An 18,004-nucleotide genomic window follows, 5' to 3' on the forward strand; every position below is an offset into this window, starting at 1 on the left:
TTGGACCACAGCGGGGGTAGTTTAGAGACGAGCCTCGTGATTGGTGCAGACTGTGGGATATGGTGATGTGGCAGAAGCACTGAAATCTTATTGGCTGTGACTGAAACAGGGGGCGGAGTCTTGTACAATGAATGTGCTGAGGACGCGTGTTTACAATGATGGGGGGAGAGAGGAAGAATGGAGCTGAACAGGAGGACCACACGACACCAGGAGTTCTCTGTAGGGCAAAACAATGAAAGAGACATTTTTTAAATTTGAAGAAAAGCACACGAGAGAAGTTTCTAAAAGGTTATGTTTCAGTCTGGTTCTTCTTTATTTGTTTCTATAACTGAAAATTTGTTTGAATGAATCTCAATTGGGTGGTTAGGATCTGGTTCATGTCAGGTCATCTTGTACGTTAGATTGTCTGTTCTGTCAGATGTATGATTTAAAATTAAACAACAATAGAAGAAGCTGCTCTGTATTTGTGTCCATGAATTTAAACAGGTTGCATGTTAGGATGGTCAAACAGAGAGGAATGTTTCCTGACTGTTTTTTTAAACATGTGACATGCAATTAGCTATTACCTGAATGTTTTAATATCAGGACTCTTTTCAGCCTTTCTCCTGACAGAATACCTGCACCCTTATTTATGACAAAGCATGATTACAAATGCCTTTTCACTCATGTATTTTCTTTTTCAGATGGTGCCTTCCCTGGAAAGACTTTCTATAAGAGAAGCTAACATGAACCTCTGAGGGACACTGGAAAGCCACATTGGAGTGTAGTACCTCAAGAAAAAAGATATTAAATAAGTTATCAGTACATTAGCTGATTTGTTACTTCACTGTTTTGTTCCAAGAACAATATACTACCTGTTCCCCAAACAACCCAGAAGAGTTATCACAAGGAGAACACACTGTGAAGATCACCTCTTAAGAATGACCACTGCTCGGCTGCTGGAAACACCAGAAGAGTCTGTTTTTGGAGCCCAGTCTTCCCACAGGATGGCTTCCACTGTGTCGACGGTCCCCCGTGGTGTCTACGGCCCCTCGATGCCCCCTCCGGCTGTTTGGCCTCCTCTAGACTTTGCCCTGGGTGCTCTGGCCTGCTGTGCTGCCTGTGTGTTCACCAACCCTCTGGAGGTAGTGAAGACCCGTCTGCAGCTGCAAGGAGAGTTGCGTGCTCGGGGATCCTACCAGAGACACTACAGGGGAGTCCTGCAGGCCCTTTGGGTGGTGGGCCGCACAGACGGGCTCAGGGGCCTGCAGAAGGGGCTCTCAGTGGGGCTGATGTACCAGGGTGTGATGAACGGCATGAGGCTAGGCTCCTACTCCTACTGTGAAGCTCTGGGGGTCACCTCGTTACATGGAGGGAGTCTGTTGTCTGGTGCAGTGGCTGGGGCGCTTGGTGCGTTCATCGCTTCTCCTGCCTACCTGGTAAGTTTTGTTTACTGTTGGTGCACATAGATAAATAAGGGTCAGCCATCAAAATTTAAGGTTACTTTTTGCTTTTACAGTCCTCCTGAAAAGTATTCTCCTGTTACAACATCTCTTTAGAGATTGCATGTTTGGGAGTTATGAGGAGATCATTAGAAGGTTCATTTTTTTATATTCTCTGAATGAGTTATGTAAAAAGTTTTTAAGAAGAAACTTACAACAATACTTACTGAGGAAAAAACAAGAATCAGATACAACTTTGAAAACAATCTGTTATTGGCCTCCTTTCTCAACGTGGCACTGCGTTTAATTGGTCCTCATATCTCAGTCTACAGGTTTGAGGAGATTTAAGATTAAAACTGTATGTGTTCAAACAATCCATATGAAGGTAAACTGTTATTCTGTCCAGGCAGAGTTCTTGCTTCTTGTAATCATATCATCTAGTCTTCATCCGATAAGGTGTCAGCTATTGAGTTATTCTTTATTATTATGGTCTGTAGTCAGTCCAGCAGGGCATCAAGTAAAGAGAAATTTGAATCCCCCATGCACAATAAGAGCAATCTTTGGACCGGGTTGCACTCATGTGTGTTGAAAGAAACCACACTGTATTAGTCAACAGCCACACAGACAAGAGCTCATAGACAAGTCAGCTTCTGGCGAAAGACGACACATGCAATTTTCTCTAAGCCCAACATCACATGTATTATGCAAAAGGTTTCAGCAGAACACTATTTCTGCAAACACACCATGATGTTTGATTGTTTAAGGTCATCACGTATCTCTTTTCTCAGACTGTGTTTGCTCTTGGTGGGTGTTTTTTTAAATCATGATGAAAAGCCTGAATCAGTCACCCTAACCTGAAGTTTTACTCCACAGCAACATAACACAAACAGTGTGTCAGCTCTTTAAACAGATCTGCTGGAAGGACTTTAGTAGAGTAAGATTACATAATTATTTATACACTACAAAGCTTACGCAACTCTGCAGCAAGAGATGTTCAGAGTTCACTTACATCAGTCCTACTGGACAAACTTTAGGCAGTGCATCAGGAAAGTCCTGCAGCAGCTGATCATGTCACTTTCACCACAGCACAGTACATATGTTTATCTGTGTTTTGTTGGTGCTTGGAGAACCCAATGTTAAATACTGGGTGCAAAATTTGCCTTTATTCTCAGAGGCATGTCTAGACTTTTTTAATTGGGGTGGCTATTTGAAGTACCAGCTAAAGACAATGGGATATGTTTAACCAGCCAGTTACAACGAAGCACAAATTGCTTGTTTTAAAATAAGGCGGTCAAGGCAGTAAGCCAATCAGACTTTAGGATTTGGGGATGGCACCTGGGGGCGGCATACCGCCCTCTGGATACATCCCTGCTTTTTCTCAAAGTTTTAAGTTCAGTCAAAGCTTATATGTGATGTTAGTCTTCTGAGGTATATATTTCATATTATGTGCATGTTTTCTTGAGTTCTTCTGTTTAATGAAAGTTCATCTCTTAGCAGTTTTTTTTTTCTGCTGAGCTTTGGTACAACAGTAGACACACAGAGAATAAATTCTGCACTTGATTTTTACATTACAAATAATGTATAAATGAATTCTAACACAGAAACCACTGTCAAAACCAGAACAATACAGGAGTAAAGTAAGGGAACCATTTCTTTAATGGACACACAGTCTTCTGAGTGTTTTCTAAAGATAGACTTGGAAAAATGTGAATCTATGCTCTAATAATAATAATAATTTCTGATCACTGATGGCTGTTGACCAAAAGTTTTGTGCTGCTGCCCAGGATCTCAGCCTGTCAAATAAAGCCTTTTTCTTGCCTCTGCTTTTAAGAGCTTACTCAAATTGGATTGATTTGGAGTGTCTTTTTAAAAACAGAATAAATTTACTTTCATTTATGAAACAGAATAAGCAGGTTCTTTGTTTTTATTCACATGTATTTCTATTGGGGAAATATAAACCCTACAAAGTCTCAGTGTTTGTCCTGAATGCAAACAGTGACATGAAAACACAGCAGCTCAATTTCAAAGGCGCCTTAAATGTCCTCGGTCTATTTTGATCAAGTAGGCAGGCCTGTGAGTCAAAGTGACATTGGATGTTTGTGTGTATGTGTGTGTGTTAGAGAGCAAGAGAGAATGTACACAAACCTGGTTTGTGTGAGGTCACACCTAATCTGATCACATGTTTTCTTAAAGACGATGGGATAAAAACATTATGAACTGACTCAACTGTATCCTGCTCGTGTAGATGAGCATCATATCTTTTATGTCTTTCCAAAAGTGCTTTAGATTTAATGTGCACTAGTAAAACAGAAGCCATCTTTTTTTGTTTGTTTTTTTTTCTCCACTGTTTTAATTTTTTGAACTCCTCTCATATTTCACTATCCTCTTATTTCACTGCATCATGTACAAATGACCTCTGCATGTCCCATCTTAAATACCATGGGCTATTTTGTTGTTTTTCCTCTCAGCTGTCAATCAATAGGTTGAAAATAATATGATCTCTCGCACTGTTATGGAAAGACAGTATTCAATTGCATATTTGTACAGATCTAGGTCACTAAATTTATCCTGCGTGCTGCCTCCACCTTCACCCTGTTCCTAGAAATATACAAGGTGCAGAGACTGTAAATGCAGGGTCCTGTGGCTCCTCACTTTATGTGTTGGCAGAGTGTGTGGGATGGATGAAGGTTGTTTTATTGACACTATGTGTGAGATCTAGAGGCATCTTACACATGCTATGTTATGCAACTGTTGGACCGTTTAGGTTTTGTTGAATCACTGTGCAAATTTGTAAAAGAGGCTCATGGCGCAGCTGGGGTTACGTGACTTCTGGCAGGTAACCTTGAGCAGAGTGACATTTCTAATTTTCTGCTTTGAGAGAAATGTTTTGTTCAATGTTTACGTCATAGGTGAAGACTCATCTGCAGGCTCAGAGTGTGGAAGCCATCGCAGTGGGCCACCAGCACAACCACCTGGTAAGAAAGACAAAGTATATCCCATGGACACATCATTAATTACTTTAACTGTAATATATCCAGCTGTGTTCAGGGGCTTCAGTTGAATAAGTTATACCACAATGTAAAAATGTTTAGATGAATAACAGAGTGTAAAAAGTAGGCCTATGAGAGTTTCAACAGAAAAATGTACATAGAAATGACCCTCCACCCTGGGTTATGAATTGAGATCCTAGTAGTGTTGTTCTTGTTAATATTACTGATATATGAAAATGGATATAGTAAATTTAAGTATCATTTTGATGTTAAAAGAGGCATGGGTGGAGCAAACTAGAATGACCGTACTTTTAGGTAGTTTAACTATAACATTATGTCATGTTCTATAGAAATATTTTACTTTATATTTTTGACTTCTTCTGCCTGACCAAATGTTCCCTCAGCTCAGTTTAAGTGTGTTAAACTGTGCTCCACTAACAGCTGCCTCACCTCTGTTGGTTTTCTTGAACCTGTAAAGCAGGACATCCTATTGTGATTATAATTAGTGCGCACACAGTTGGGACATGCCATCCATAGCACAGTTCCACCCAAACTACACCTGAAAACGAGCCTGTGGCTTAAAAACTGTGTCGCTTTTAGGTGAAAAATAGATTTGAGCACAAGTCAGAAACACTTCCCTATCAAATGCAGAAAAGTAGAAGTAGTTAAGGTTGTACTTGATAAAAATACAGTACAGCACAGTTATCGTTTTTTCTTGAAATGTAGTTGAGTGATTTTAGTGCAGGTCTACCTTTGCTTTTAGCGGGATTTAACATTTGTGATAAAGCTAATTAGGGTTAATTTATTAATTGCACAGATCAATCCATATCCATACATGGTGCACAATACTTTGAGACTTTTTGCTACGCTTACAGCATTACTTTTACAAGGAGGACACACAGCTGCATTTATGTGGATGAGCGTCATTGGATTCTTTAACCCTCTACTACCAACACATTCTTCCTTTTTATCTTCCATCTCAGGGGGTGTCTGATGCCTTTGCTACCATCTATAGAAGAGAAGGTGTGATTGGTCTCTGGAGGGGTGTGAACGGGGCCGTGCCTCGAGTCATGGTGGGATCAGCTGCCCAGCTGGCAACCTTCACCTCGGCCAAGGACTGGGTGTCACATACCCAGGTAGGCGTGCTAAACAGCTGATAGTTTTACAGCACACGGAGGAGTTGCAGTTCTTTCGTCAGCAGAATATCAAGCCTCTGTGTATTATCTTTGTCTCTCTTTCCTATCAGTGGTTTAGTCCAAACAGCTGGCTCACAGCACTGATAGCTGCCATGGTTAGTGGTGTTGCTGTGGCGATAACCATGACACCATTTGATGTCATAAGCACACGTCTGTACAACCAGCCGGTGGATGAGTCTCATCGGGTCAGTTCCCTAAAATTTAATCTTGCTCTTAGCACAAAAGACTCCTTTGACACCTGGTCTGTTTTAACTTCTTTTTGTTGCCTTTCAGGGACGTCTGTATCAGGGATTTTCAGATTGTCTACTGAAGGTGTGCAAAGCTGAAGGCTTCCTAGGGTTGTACAAAGGAATGGGTCCTGTCTTCCTACGCTTGGCCCCACACACTGTCCTCAGCATGCTGTTCTGGGATGTGATGAGACAACAAACAGTGAAGAACAACCAGAGCCAGGAAAGGAGCTAAGGAGCTAAAACAGCCTACTGTTTTTGATCATGTGAAGAGGACTCAAACATGGATATCAAAGTGGTCCATCAGAAAATAAAAGACTGAGTATTAAGTATGATGGGCATTTTGGACAATGCTCTTGATTGTTTCCTTTCCAAGAAGATCCAAAAAGATTTGTAGGAGTCTCATTTCTGGTATGATGGTCAATGTGATAGCATATTAGCTTAGCTAGTTTTACTTGAAACAGGGAAATTATTCTTGCAGCTTTAACCCAAAGGTAACAAGAAAAGCTTAAAACACCAATAAAGTCAACTAGCTCATAATACCTGGCACATCTGATACTTACCACATCGACTGTGTTAAAAAAATGTTCATGGACTGACTGAGACTGTCTTTGCTCAGCTGTTCGTTTCAGCTGTAACAATGTTTAACATTGTCACACATTTAATATTTGTGTCAATATTTTGTTTTTGTAAAGCCGAACTAGCTGTTCTTTATTCCACGTATTACAGTAAGCTATTTTGAGTTAAGCTAGGCCAAAAGCTTACCACTAAAGCTTTATGTTAAGCATAAAGCCATGATAGAAGTATGCTATTGGTTTTCTTAACAGTTCGCCTGAAGTTCAGCTAGAGTATTTACCTAAATGTCCCACTCTTCTTTAAAGTGGCGCTACAGTCTGCAGAGAGATGGCCGATAAACTTTGAAGTACTTGAAGATCGACACAAGCTGTGGAGACTCTTACAAACATTTCAGGGGTTTCAATCAAAGTTTTAAAACACTTTGTTGATGAACTCTCTGATGCCACCTTCATACCTCAAATGATTGTGTACAAGCTTGAAAGTCTCAAGGGAAGAAGCTAAAATATGGGAATATTGGCTTGTTTTCAATGGACTGAAGATGACCAGAGGGTATATGCTCTCTGTATTGACCTGTGAGTCAATGTGGCTGCTGACTTTTGATTTTTCAGGTTGATTCATAACATATGTTGCCTTATCTGTTATATGTAAGGAAGGACTTCTGAAAAAAAAATGCCTTTATTAACTAACAAGAAATACAGGTACTGTAAGCACAGAATGTCATTTGATGTGAAGTTTTTATGTACAGCGATTTAACTTGTGAGTACTTTGAGCCTTTAAAAGCACCAAGAAATAATAATAAAGACTTTTTGTATGAAATAAAAAAAACACATTTTGTTTTAGTCTGTTTTTGAAATCATGTAAGACTAATTTTAAGTGTGTTTGGGTTTTTGGCCTAGTTTACAGTTTCTGATAGCTCAGTTAATCTAATCAAAGTTTTGAGATTACTTTCATCTGGAAATGAAGAAACTCACTGAAATCACCCGTGACCCTTGAACCCAGACATGAAGTCAACACAGACCTGATCAGCAGAACGTGATGAGGCAAAGTGAAGATTTGGGGTTGGAGCACTTCTTTGAGTTCACGTATCACAATAAGGGAAAACATGTTTTTCCCATTCTCCTGGATCCTGGGATTATCTGACTGGACACCTTTCAGTTTAAACCCCATTGACAGCTTTTTTCAGGGTGAGTGAAATATTTTCACAACTTCTGTGTGAAGTAGTTTCTTGTACTCACCCCCCTGTTCTCACATATCTGTGTTTGTCATGTAGGCCTTGTTGGTGCATCTGCAGTTTCTGTGGTCTGCAGTTTAATGAGAGTTTACTATTTCATTCAAACATGCAGGTAAGTTTCATACACAAAGAGTAAAGGAAATATTCAGATTCTGTTGCAACAGCATTTATTTTTCTAATTTCTTTCTTTACAGTGACTCTGAGACCGATACTGAAACTGAAGGCGAACAAAGGTCACCCTCTCCGAACAGAAATGTACACAGATCCTGGAGATCAGCGCTTCAGTTTTGGTCTCTGGCCGTTCTCCTGTCTCTGGTTGGCTCAAGGGTTTCCTCTCTGATAGTTCTGGAGTTTTCTCTCAGGGCTGTTTCTGCATGGGCATCGGCAGGACTGGTGAGATTATTCAACACACAAAGCTGAAAACACTCAGTGAGGCTACTTTTGCCTTCATTTGGCAACATGTCATACATAAACACAACAGTGATGATAATGATGATGATGCACTCTCCTGTATCTATGTAAACTCAGGATGCCAATGGCAGAGGTCCAGACCTGATCCTGCTCCAGAGCCAGTTTTCCCTTGGCTGTGGTCTGTCCTGCACTATGTTCTTCCTCCATCAGGGGGCTCCACACAGCTCCCTCAGCCTGTTCCTGGCAGCTGCTCTGAGCTGGGCACTGGCAAGCTACAGCCAGAGCATGTGGATTCATGTGGCCACACTCTACCCACTCCACAGCACCAAGCGCTACTGTGGGAAGTGCATCAGTCTGCTGTCCTCTGCACACAGCTTGCTTGCTTCACTACAAAAAGTAGTCATCTTATTCTTCGTTCTGGCCAATGTGGCCTCCATTGCTACGGTTTATGACCAGTTCCTGTCCCAGAAAGATGCTCTGAAGTTTTGGACGCCGCTAACACTCTGTTACACCATGCTGGTGGTCTATATTCAAGGTGATTGTGAGAAAAAAAAAACATTGGTCAGTGACATTTCAAGCTTCAGGAGTTTTCAGATCTATTTTTGACTATGTCACTTTAATTTTACAACAAATAGGAATAGAGATGCAAATTAGCCATGTCACAGTGGACAATAAATGAAAGAACATGCATTTGAGGCTTTACCAGGACTAGGTGTGTTTGGACAGGATGGGGTAAGAAGGGAAGGGAGTCCCTTGTAGACAGCTTAGGATTTCAACCAGGAACCCTCTTGCTGTCAAACAACATCTCAAATCTACAAACACGCACAAGCTGGGAACAAATTCTTTTTAAAGGGGAAGAAAACACTTAATAAAGAAACTATCTGATTCCAAAAATACAGCCAATGGCCACATGTAACATCTCTCTTTTATTTTCATGTTGCACAGAGGACCAAAGTCGGCACACAATACAAGAGGCTCTGCTTCAAACAGTGGTGCTGCGACTGGGTGCCATACTGGTGCTCATGCTGACTGTCGGAGACTGGAGTGACATCCTCCATGTCCTCATCACTTTCTTGGGTGAAGCTGTCTGTCTGCTGCCGTCCCAGGACCTGCTACAAGCTATAATAAAGGTCTGTCATTTCTTCACGTTGCCTTCATCATCACTTTTTATTAATATTTAGAGATGTTGAAGTCATGGATGTCCATTAATTTCTTTGATCATTTTAAGGAAGAAGAGGACACACAGGAGAGCAGATATGTACAGAGCTCCAGTCACAGAACCAGAGACGGCAGCGGGAACACACTGAACGAGAGCTAATGATGCTTCAGAAATTAAAATTCAACCTGTAAATTTATCCTTCAAATTGTAAGATGTGTGTGTTCTCTATAATAAAACAAAAGGATTATTGGTGCTTGATGTTATTGCCTTTCATGTCAAACAGAGGGGAGGAACTGCAGCAGCTGCTGCTGTGTTGCCAGTGTTTACTGTAAAACTATGGAGCTTAAGTCAAATTGAGTTTATGAGGTTACCTTTTCATAAATGTGGCAGTACTTCACAAAATAGAAGAAATTATATCACAGAGTTTGCTAAACCACATCATGGCAGGTGAGACAAAACATCAAAGGTCAAATGATGTAGTAGACAGGTTTGTAACACATCAGACCTCCACAAAGAGCAGATAGAAGGTGGTGAAAATACGCCTGAATATATTTTACACAGGGATGGAGACAATCTAATGAGGCTTGAAGGAGCACAAATTTAAATTTAAAAAATGTAATAAAACCCCAAATTTAATAACTGACCCAAAATGTAATTTAAAAAAAGTAATAAAGCCTGAAATGTGATAACTGGTCGATTGTGTATCAACAGTGCTGAGTCTGAATTGAAATAAAAAATGTAATAAATACCCAAATCTAAAAGGTTCTTACATTTTGGGCTAGAAGTTATTACATTTTGGGTTTTATTACATTTTTTAATTACATTTCAGGTCTTTTTTGCGCTTAAGGCTCTAAAAAGGCTGTAATAAAACTATGTTTACACATAAATTCTCACTATGAGCTATACCACTCAGCTTGGCAGACAGTTGTATGGAGTATCATATATTAAGTGTGTATAATTAAAAGCAATAATAAAAAAAAACTCATGGAGGCACAAGGGTCTAATTAAACAACCATCTGATGAATAACAGAAAATGAAAGATCAGCATTTTTAGGCTTTGGTCCTTTGCATAGAGGAAGATTCGGGATAGCTCAGATTCTCTTGCTTCTTTTTAAATTTTTATTTTTTATTTCATTTTTATTCATCACCATTTTCCTTAAGAGAAACTTCACTCAGTCAAATGATCAGGAATAAAACTATTTCATGTCTATTTGATTTTTTCTCCTCGAAGGAATGTTTCAATCTCTGTGTATCTTTATCAAACATGAGTCAACAATAACTCTTTCATTGTTTCTCTCCAGTATGTTTTATCACTCTTCCTCCTGTTGTTTCTTCCTCTTCCTCTTCCTTCATTTCCCTCCATTCTCCTTCCATTGTGGCCTCTGTGGCCCTGATAGTCAAAAACTTGGGGTAAAAATATGCATTTCTGTGTGGTGCTGGTAAAGTCAAATGGAAAATCGTGCTGTAGCAACAGTAAAGAGGTTCAGAGAGTTTAATGAGGGTTTTGGCTGAGTTTTGGAGGGGGCGGAGCTTGAAGATCTGGGGATTGTGTCATCAGTAGGCATGCTCCCTCCTGCAGCCGTGACATCACTGCAGCATTCCTTTCCTCAGAGCTGGAACAACAGAGACCCCCATCACTCTCCTCATCCCCGTCTCCTGTTCCCCCCCTTTCACTCTCTTTCTCACATTCCTGACTCACTTTTTCACCCTGATCTACATTGATCAGCAAAGTTTTGTGCAACTTTTTAGGCCCCTTCTTCCATTTTTGGCTTTTTAGAGCAAAGTAGACCTCAGAAACTTTGGCTGCAGAAAACTTACCACAACATTTGCTGATTGTCGGATTTGATAGTGCTAAGTTAGACTCACTCTGGGGGAGAGCAGTAAAAACACAACAAAGCAGCTTTTTCATAGCTCAAACAGACATCACTCACTGCCCCCCTCCTCCTCTCCTCTCCCAATAAACCAATATCTCCTCTTGCACAAAGCTTTGATTCATCGCACTGTAACGCTGCTCCTTTGCTGTTGCTTTAGGAGACTCTGATGAAGTCCACCACATATTATGAGACATCCCTGTGGCACAAATCAAAGCCATGCCATGTGACACTGATAATGAGTAAAGGCCAGTGTGATCTAATGTAGTTTGGGGGGAAGGAAAGAGGGAAAGAGGAGAAGAATAAGAAAGAAGAGTCACAGATGGAGGCAGAGAAAATAAAACTGATGGATCAAAAAAAAAAAAAAAAAAAGCTGCTCAGGAGAGTGAAGAGATAAAGACTCGGAGGAAAAAGCATGTACTGTCACATCCTGCTGACATGTTCAAAGATAAGTTGGTTGTTTGCCTTCTCTCCAGGACAAAAACCTCAATAGACTTTATGATACTGTAAGTGACATTTGAACAAAGTCTAACTGTGTGTTTGGTTTGATTGCCCAACAGTTGATTTTGTTTCTTTGGTGTGTTTGTGCACACATGCCTGTATGAATGTATACCTGTGCGCCTGCCAAGTTTACATAGTAGATGAATGTGTCATGTTTTTTTACTGCTCTTTGCCCAAGATTAAATGTTCACCTTTTACGGTTGGGAGGGAGGTGGTATTGTCATTCAGCCAGAAAGAGAGGAGGAGGAGGAGGGGTCGACAGCGAGTGAGCCGGGGAGAGAGGGAGGGAGGTAGAGAAGGAAAAGGAGTGGCTTTCTGCTGATAGTCTCCCTCTCACTCTATTGCCGGAGTAAAACCTTGTCTCTGTGGCAGCTCACAGGAGGGACACAAACCAGACGTTTTGGAGACACAGAACAGGGAAGGAGAGAAGAAAAGTTTCTCACAGGTATGTAATGGCAGCTTACAGACAGAACGAGTGGGTTTAAAGGAAACAGATGATTGAGATTTGTTCTTTCTTTTTCCAAAACCAATCATTATGGATAATGAAAGCAGTGAGTGTGTGAATTTACCTCTCTGAAGAGAGAGTTAACACACCCACAAAGTTGGCTATGAGGGCGTTTACTCCTAGATAAAACATTTTTGAGATCATAGGGATAAGATGTTGTGACTTGTTCTGTTGGTTTTTTTCATCTGCTTCCAAAGATTCAAGTTTGTGTGAGGTCGATGATGTTTCTCTGTGTCATATTGTTCCTCTCAAATAGGGTTACGAAACATTAAATCGTGTCCTTAATCTCAGGTCTGGATAAATGTTCTGTCCTCCTGTCAGGCTTTAGGTGGTGTGATACAGTCATGGCATCAGCAGCTCTGCCAAAAAGGATGGTGTCCTCTGTCTTCATCACCCTGGTGACTCCTCAGCGAGCCACTTTGACACAGCAAAAGCCTGTACTCCAGGCCCACAGCAGCCCGGCAAGAGAGAAGCAGCAAACAGCTGTTCGAGTCAGCCCGAGTGACAGCATCACTGACACCAGACAGAAGAAAGACTCGATATCTGAGTCAAACGGCAGTGCAGACAGCAGAGGCCAGGCCCATGCTGCGGCCTCGGCCCGGGTCTCAGGCCCAGCACCTGCCCAACATGGATCCAACAGAGAGAAGCTGCTAGAAGGCAGCAGAGAGGATGCAGGTACTGGGAACAAAAAAATACCCAATAATTGATGTTGAAAAATTCACTGTGAATATCACAACTTTACTCAAAACTTAAACCTACATGTATCTGATTCTATCAGGGCCAGCTACACTGACATGCTCCTCCACGGCTCTGTTTTAAAAGACTGTGTTTCAATTATATGTGAAGAAGTAGAGGTTCTTCTCTGGCTTTTCCGAGATACAGTTCACTATGATTTTTTTTTAAAAGGAGGAAGTCCTGCATTTGTGGAGAGACTGTTATAGGTTTTGCCAACAAAGTTTTTTTTTTTTTTTTTTAACAAAATTCTGAGTCGGTGTGGATTTGGGCGACACAGTGAGCTTGTGTCAAGAAAAAAAATATGGAGAAAAAAATCAATACAAAACTGAAATCTAAGCAAGTGTTTATTTCTAGTTTTAGTCAAATTTGTCTTGTTATTCTTAATGTATTGCATTGCATTCACTGACCAGTCCAGAAAAAGGCTTTATGAAGATATTAAAGAAAAAAAACACATAAATTGTTTTAAAGGAGTTTTAAGATCTGTCAACGGTTTAGAACAATTTGCTTGTCAAGTTTCTCAAAATAAAATCAATGACTTAAAACAAGAAACTTAACAAGTACATTTTCTTACCCATAGACATATTTTTTCACTCTCAACAAGCAACTCAGGTGTCGTTTTCACCTTGTATAAGACATTTTTTGACCTGTTAGGTGAATATGGTACATATTAGGTCTAAAACAAGATAAATTTTTTACAGAAAAAAGAAAAACACTAACTTTAATTTCAGTTTTTGCAGTGTATATCTTCACCTCTGTGATGAGCATCAAGTGGTGTTATCAACTATTTAAGCCAATGCTACATAAATTGCATTGCTGGTAATGCACATGTAACTTTTGTAAAGGAGAATGTGTGTTATGAACAGATCCTGCAGCATAAGTTTCAATATATTTTGAACTATACAATTAAGTTAATAAATTTTGATAAATAATCTGTCGACTGTATGGCTGACAGTTTGACAGGAGGGCAATACTTGCTCATTGGAGTTGTGTTCAGATTCTGTGTTTCACTCTTACACTTGCTTGATCCTTGAAATATTGTCCTATCAGGTTGGAAAAACAAAAGTATTACCAGTACATTTGACCAAATTTGACTACCTCTCATGGGCTAAGCCAGAAGTCACATGAGCTATAATTTTTCACATATTTGTTAAACATTCAATTTTGCATGTTTTTTTTTTTCTTTTTGAGTCACTAATTAAGTGAAATTATCTCACCATACAGATATCTTCCCCCCTCCTCCTCCTCCTGCTGCTGCCACCACTGCTGATGCTACTCTTACTTCATCCTTGGGAACGCCATCCTCTGAAGAATCAGCTCTTCCACCATTACGCCCTGCTCAATCACCTCTCTCCCAACATCTCACCCCAGACCAGCCACAGTCACCTAAAAACAAAGTGGTATGCACTATAAAACTTTACTGTTAAAAATGATCCTTATTTCTGTTACGAGACCTTCCTCAAAATGGATCATCATTGTTCCCCAGAGCGGTGGATTTTAACAACTTTTACAGATACAGCATGCTGTTTTGTTGAGGATTGAAGAGATTCTTCTGCAAAGAACATCATAGAGGGAAAAACTCTGTCCTTAAAATATGGATAAATGATCAACGCTCTTCAACTTTTTCCCTTGGAAATACAGCACTTGTTGATGTCTGTTGAAGTCTTTGTGAGGAAACATCTACTACGGCCTCAGATCTGTAGAAACCATCAAAGAGCTCAGCAGGAAGTGAGGCTGAGTTACACCAGGAGGTTTGATCAATCCAAGGTTTTGAGCATCTTGACTTATAGCAGAAATCAGAGATGTATTCTGTTTAAAAGAGGCAAAAATTTCACTAAATGCAAATGATTGGGTTTTAGAGCAGTACTCAGGCTCCTATGGGTCTACTTTACTGATAGCTGAAATCCAGTGACAATAAAAGTTAACTGGACATGGCCTCAGATATTGAAGCATTTTAAGAGTTTGAGGCAGGGGTCCATAATTTCAATCATATAATTAATAAATAAAAGGTCATGATTACACTTTTTGTCAGTAAAAATACTTCACTTACAATTAGAGTTGTATTTAAATCTTAAGTCTTTTTAAAATGTGTATGTTAGAAGTGTAACTCAGTTCTGATTGTGCTGAATAATCCGCATGTGCTTGTTACCTTACAGCCACTCTTTTCCCTTGTCTTTATATTGACATGAACTCCATGCTTTATCTTTTAGGTAGAAACAAGCACACCATCTAGTGGGTTGAAAAAAGATGAACAATCCCAGAGGAGCCCCAAGAGTAACCAAGACATGAGCAGGGAAAGTAAAGGTAACATGATCTCAATGCATACATTAACTTCTCAGACTTTGAGCTTCTTCACTTTGACAAAATACACATTATGGTCACCTGCTCTGACATTTTGTGCTTGTGTACAACTCAGAGGTGTGTGGCTTCTGTCGGAAACCTGTGGCTCTGTCTGAGCCTGCAGTAGAGGCTTTAAACAGAACGTATCACGAGGGCTGCTTCCAGTGTAGATCCTGTCACAGTGCTCTGGCAGGGAAACATTACTACAACAAGGCAGGAATCCCCCTCTGTGAAAACTGCTACCAGGTAGGAACAAGACAGCCTCCACCACAGGTTATGAGCAAAATGCAAAAAAGCTGATAAAATGTATTCATTTTGTTTATTTATTAAGGGTCAAAATAAACAACTGAAAACAACCACCCAATGCAAGTGTCATAGTTTTTGATAGTGATGCTTATTTGCAACTCCTGTCCCTGTAGGGCTCTCAAATGTCTGCTCTCCCACAGCTGACTTATTTTTTTCAAAAATAAAATGATGCATTGGTCTGCTCAGAAGGAGGGAAAAGAATATCCAGAAACATTCCTTTTTATATGGCCAGCATTAGCACACTCGGTATTGGTTTGTGGAAATATGAGACGAAGCGTACCGAGACCTGCTGAGTCCTGCCAAATCAAATCGCAGTCCAGTAGCAATCACATTACCTGAATGTGTCTATCGAGCTATACTCAGTCCATTGTGGGTCTGACCAAGCTGTTAATGTGCATCTTTATATTCCGATGTTGTGCTGACTAAACTCATGGCCTGATTTCTTGAGCTGCATGTGAAAATGGCTGAATGTCCATAGTAAACTTACGCAGATTTTCAAATGGCTATGTATTCATATTTTTCTAGAGATCTCTGAACCTATCTATGAACTGCTCAAAATGGTACATAAAAATAGCACGAGGGAACCAGAGAGACAGTATAAAGCCTGTAAAAAAAGCACAATATCCACTATGTATTTTTTTGGTTTTGTTTCAGTTCTTGTTTTTCCCTGTTTTACTCAGCAATGTTTGAAACATGTTTTCACACTAACTACTTCTATAATTTTTGTAAAGTTGTTTTAAAAAAAAAAACAGAAGAAGAAAATGAACAAAATTTTTATTTAATTAATCTTGCATATCTTTCTCATAGGCCAGTCTGGAGCTTTGCTGGGCCTGTGGAGAGTCTATCACGGACCATGTAATCAGGGCTCTGGAGCGAGTGTATCATCTCTCCTGTTTCACCTGTGCAACCTGTAAACAGAAAATTGGAGAGCAGCCGTTTGCTCAGGGGGAAGTTGGAGAGGTTTATTGCCTCCCAGACTATTACAGGTAAATCCAACCCGCTATCCAATCGCTACAGAGATTTTATGTAAAAGGTTTCATACAGTCAAAAGTATACGTTTAAGAAAAAATTGTGATTGAATTTCATGTAAAGCTTAATTAAGCTTCCTTAGTTAACATTTTTTTCCTTTGTCAATTCAGAAAGTATGCTCCAAAGTGCAATGCCTGCAACCAGCTAATCATTCCAAAAGAAGATGGTACTGACAGCTATAACATTGAATGTCTGGGACACTCTTACCATGAAAACTGCTACAGATGTGAGGTAAGTGTTCAGAAAGCAAACGGTCTAATATGCAAACACACACACTCTTTTTGTAAGTACATATTCACAAGTCTTGTATGCTACGTGCAGGTCTGTGTCATCCAGCTCTCTCCTGAGCCCAATGAGCATGGCTGCTTTCCCCTGGAGGGGAAGATGCTCTGTAAAAGCTGTCATCTGAACCTGGTCTCAGGGCAGCACTAACACTGGCGTCTGTGCATGGGGTAAACTGCCACAAAGGGAAAAGTGCCACAAATAAGACAGGAGAATGTGCACAGGACTCTTATCTTGTAGCAGAAAAGTGAAATATGGCTACATTTTGCAAATTATCACTCTTTCTTAAGATCTTCTTATCCTTTTTATCATTTTGCACTCAATCAACACTACCAAATGTACCCCACGCATTTATGTAACATGAATGTACATCAAAGATGTTTTTTAATGTGTTAAATTTCAATCTGTTTCATTATATCTTTAACCATAAAACATCTTGGTACAAAAGATGTATAAAGGCTAATGAATAGATTTTATCTCATGGTATGATTCAATTATTACACCACAACCAGGTGTTGAGATGTAAAAAAATATCATTTCATTCTTAGTTTGTAACTCGTATATCACATTGAACTGATATGGTGTAGCCTACTACATTTGCTTTTTGGCTGCAGAGGTAAATTTAACCAATACAACCTGATTACCAAACTGCAAATAATTTCTGTTGCTAAGCCCAATAAGCTTGGTAAACACATCATCTGTGTGGAAATATTTAGCATCAAAGTTGAAAATCTACACATTGTAACAGGACAAATAAACAATCTCAAGCCTTCATGTTGCACCGTACAGTGGTTTCTCTCGATGTCTGACAATGCAGAGATGTTACTATGTCGTTTGCTTTCACATTACCCTTAATTCTCTGTCCTTGTTGAACTTATCTATTAGTCATATTTCTCTGACATGTCTGTGAAACATTTGTTGATATATTCAAAACATTTTATTAAAATTTCTGTATCTTTTCCCATGTTTATGTTGCAAATTCAAATATTAACTGAGATAAATTACTGAGGGTGCTTTCTGATTAATTTTTCCCTAATTAAGCCACCTTTACACTGCATATTTTATTCGTCTTTATATTCATCCTGTTATCACCCCCCTCATAGGAAATATTCTGCAAGGCTTACACAGTCTCCCGTTACAATCCAAAAGGCCTCATCTTTAAGTGAAGAGAAAAATCTGCTCAGTGCAAGGTTAACATTGTAATAAGGCAGAATTTGTCACACTTTT

At 39.7% G+C, this 18,004-nt stretch overlaps 3 protein-coding genes across 3 annotated transcripts; all 3 read left to right on the forward strand.

Annotated features, from left to right (window-relative positions):
- Positions 1–106: 106 nt before the first annotated feature.
- Positions 107–7,189, forward strand: slc25a34 (solute carrier family 25 member 34). The gene is made up of 6 exons (XM_074671969.1): positions 107–288; positions 684–1,418; positions 4,331–4,396; positions 5,395–5,547; positions 5,658–5,792; positions 5,881–7,189. The coding sequence occupies exons 2-6, from the start codon at positions 921–923 to the stop codon at positions 6,067–6,069; spliced, it is 1,041 nt and encodes a 346-aa protein (XP_074528070.1). The 5' UTR covers positions 107–288; positions 684–920; the 3' UTR covers positions 6,070–7,189.
- A 326-nt stretch (positions 7,190–7,515) lies between these two features.
- Positions 7,516–9,370, forward strand: LOC141789367 (transmembrane protein 82-like). The gene is made up of 6 exons (XM_074668759.1): positions 7,516–7,594; positions 7,681–7,753; positions 7,836–8,034; positions 8,170–8,587; positions 8,998–9,182; positions 9,281–9,370. Exons 2-6 carry the CDS (start codon positions 7,722–7,724, stop codon positions 9,368–9,370), a joined length of 924 nt encoding a protein of 307 aa, XP_074524860.1. The 5' UTR covers positions 7,516–7,594; positions 7,681–7,721.
- A 2,555-nt stretch (positions 9,371–11,925) lies between these two features.
- Positions 11,926–17,119, forward strand: fblim1 (filamin binding LIM protein 1). The gene is made up of 8 exons (XM_074676492.1): positions 11,926–12,028; positions 12,410–12,763; positions 14,045–14,220; positions 15,031–15,124; positions 15,237–15,406; positions 16,274–16,452; positions 16,606–16,726; positions 16,817–17,119. The coding sequence occupies exons 2-8, from the start codon at positions 12,433–12,435 to the stop codon at positions 16,925–16,927; spliced, it is 1,182 nt and encodes a 393-aa protein (XP_074532593.1). The 5' UTR covers positions 11,926–12,028; positions 12,410–12,432; the 3' UTR covers positions 16,928–17,119.
- The last annotated feature ends 885 nt before the right edge of the window (positions 17,120–18,004 follow it).

This window comes from Halichoeres trimaculatus, unplaced genomic scaffold (genome assembly GCF_033239565.1).
Source record: "Halichoeres trimaculatus isolate MK-OKI-2021-1 unplaced genomic scaffold, fHalTri1.1 fHalTri1_scaffold_1, whole genome shotgun sequence".
In the NCBI taxonomy this organism is placed as follows: domain Eukaryota; kingdom Metazoa; phylum Chordata; class Actinopteri; order Labriformes; family Labridae; genus Halichoeres; species Halichoeres trimaculatus.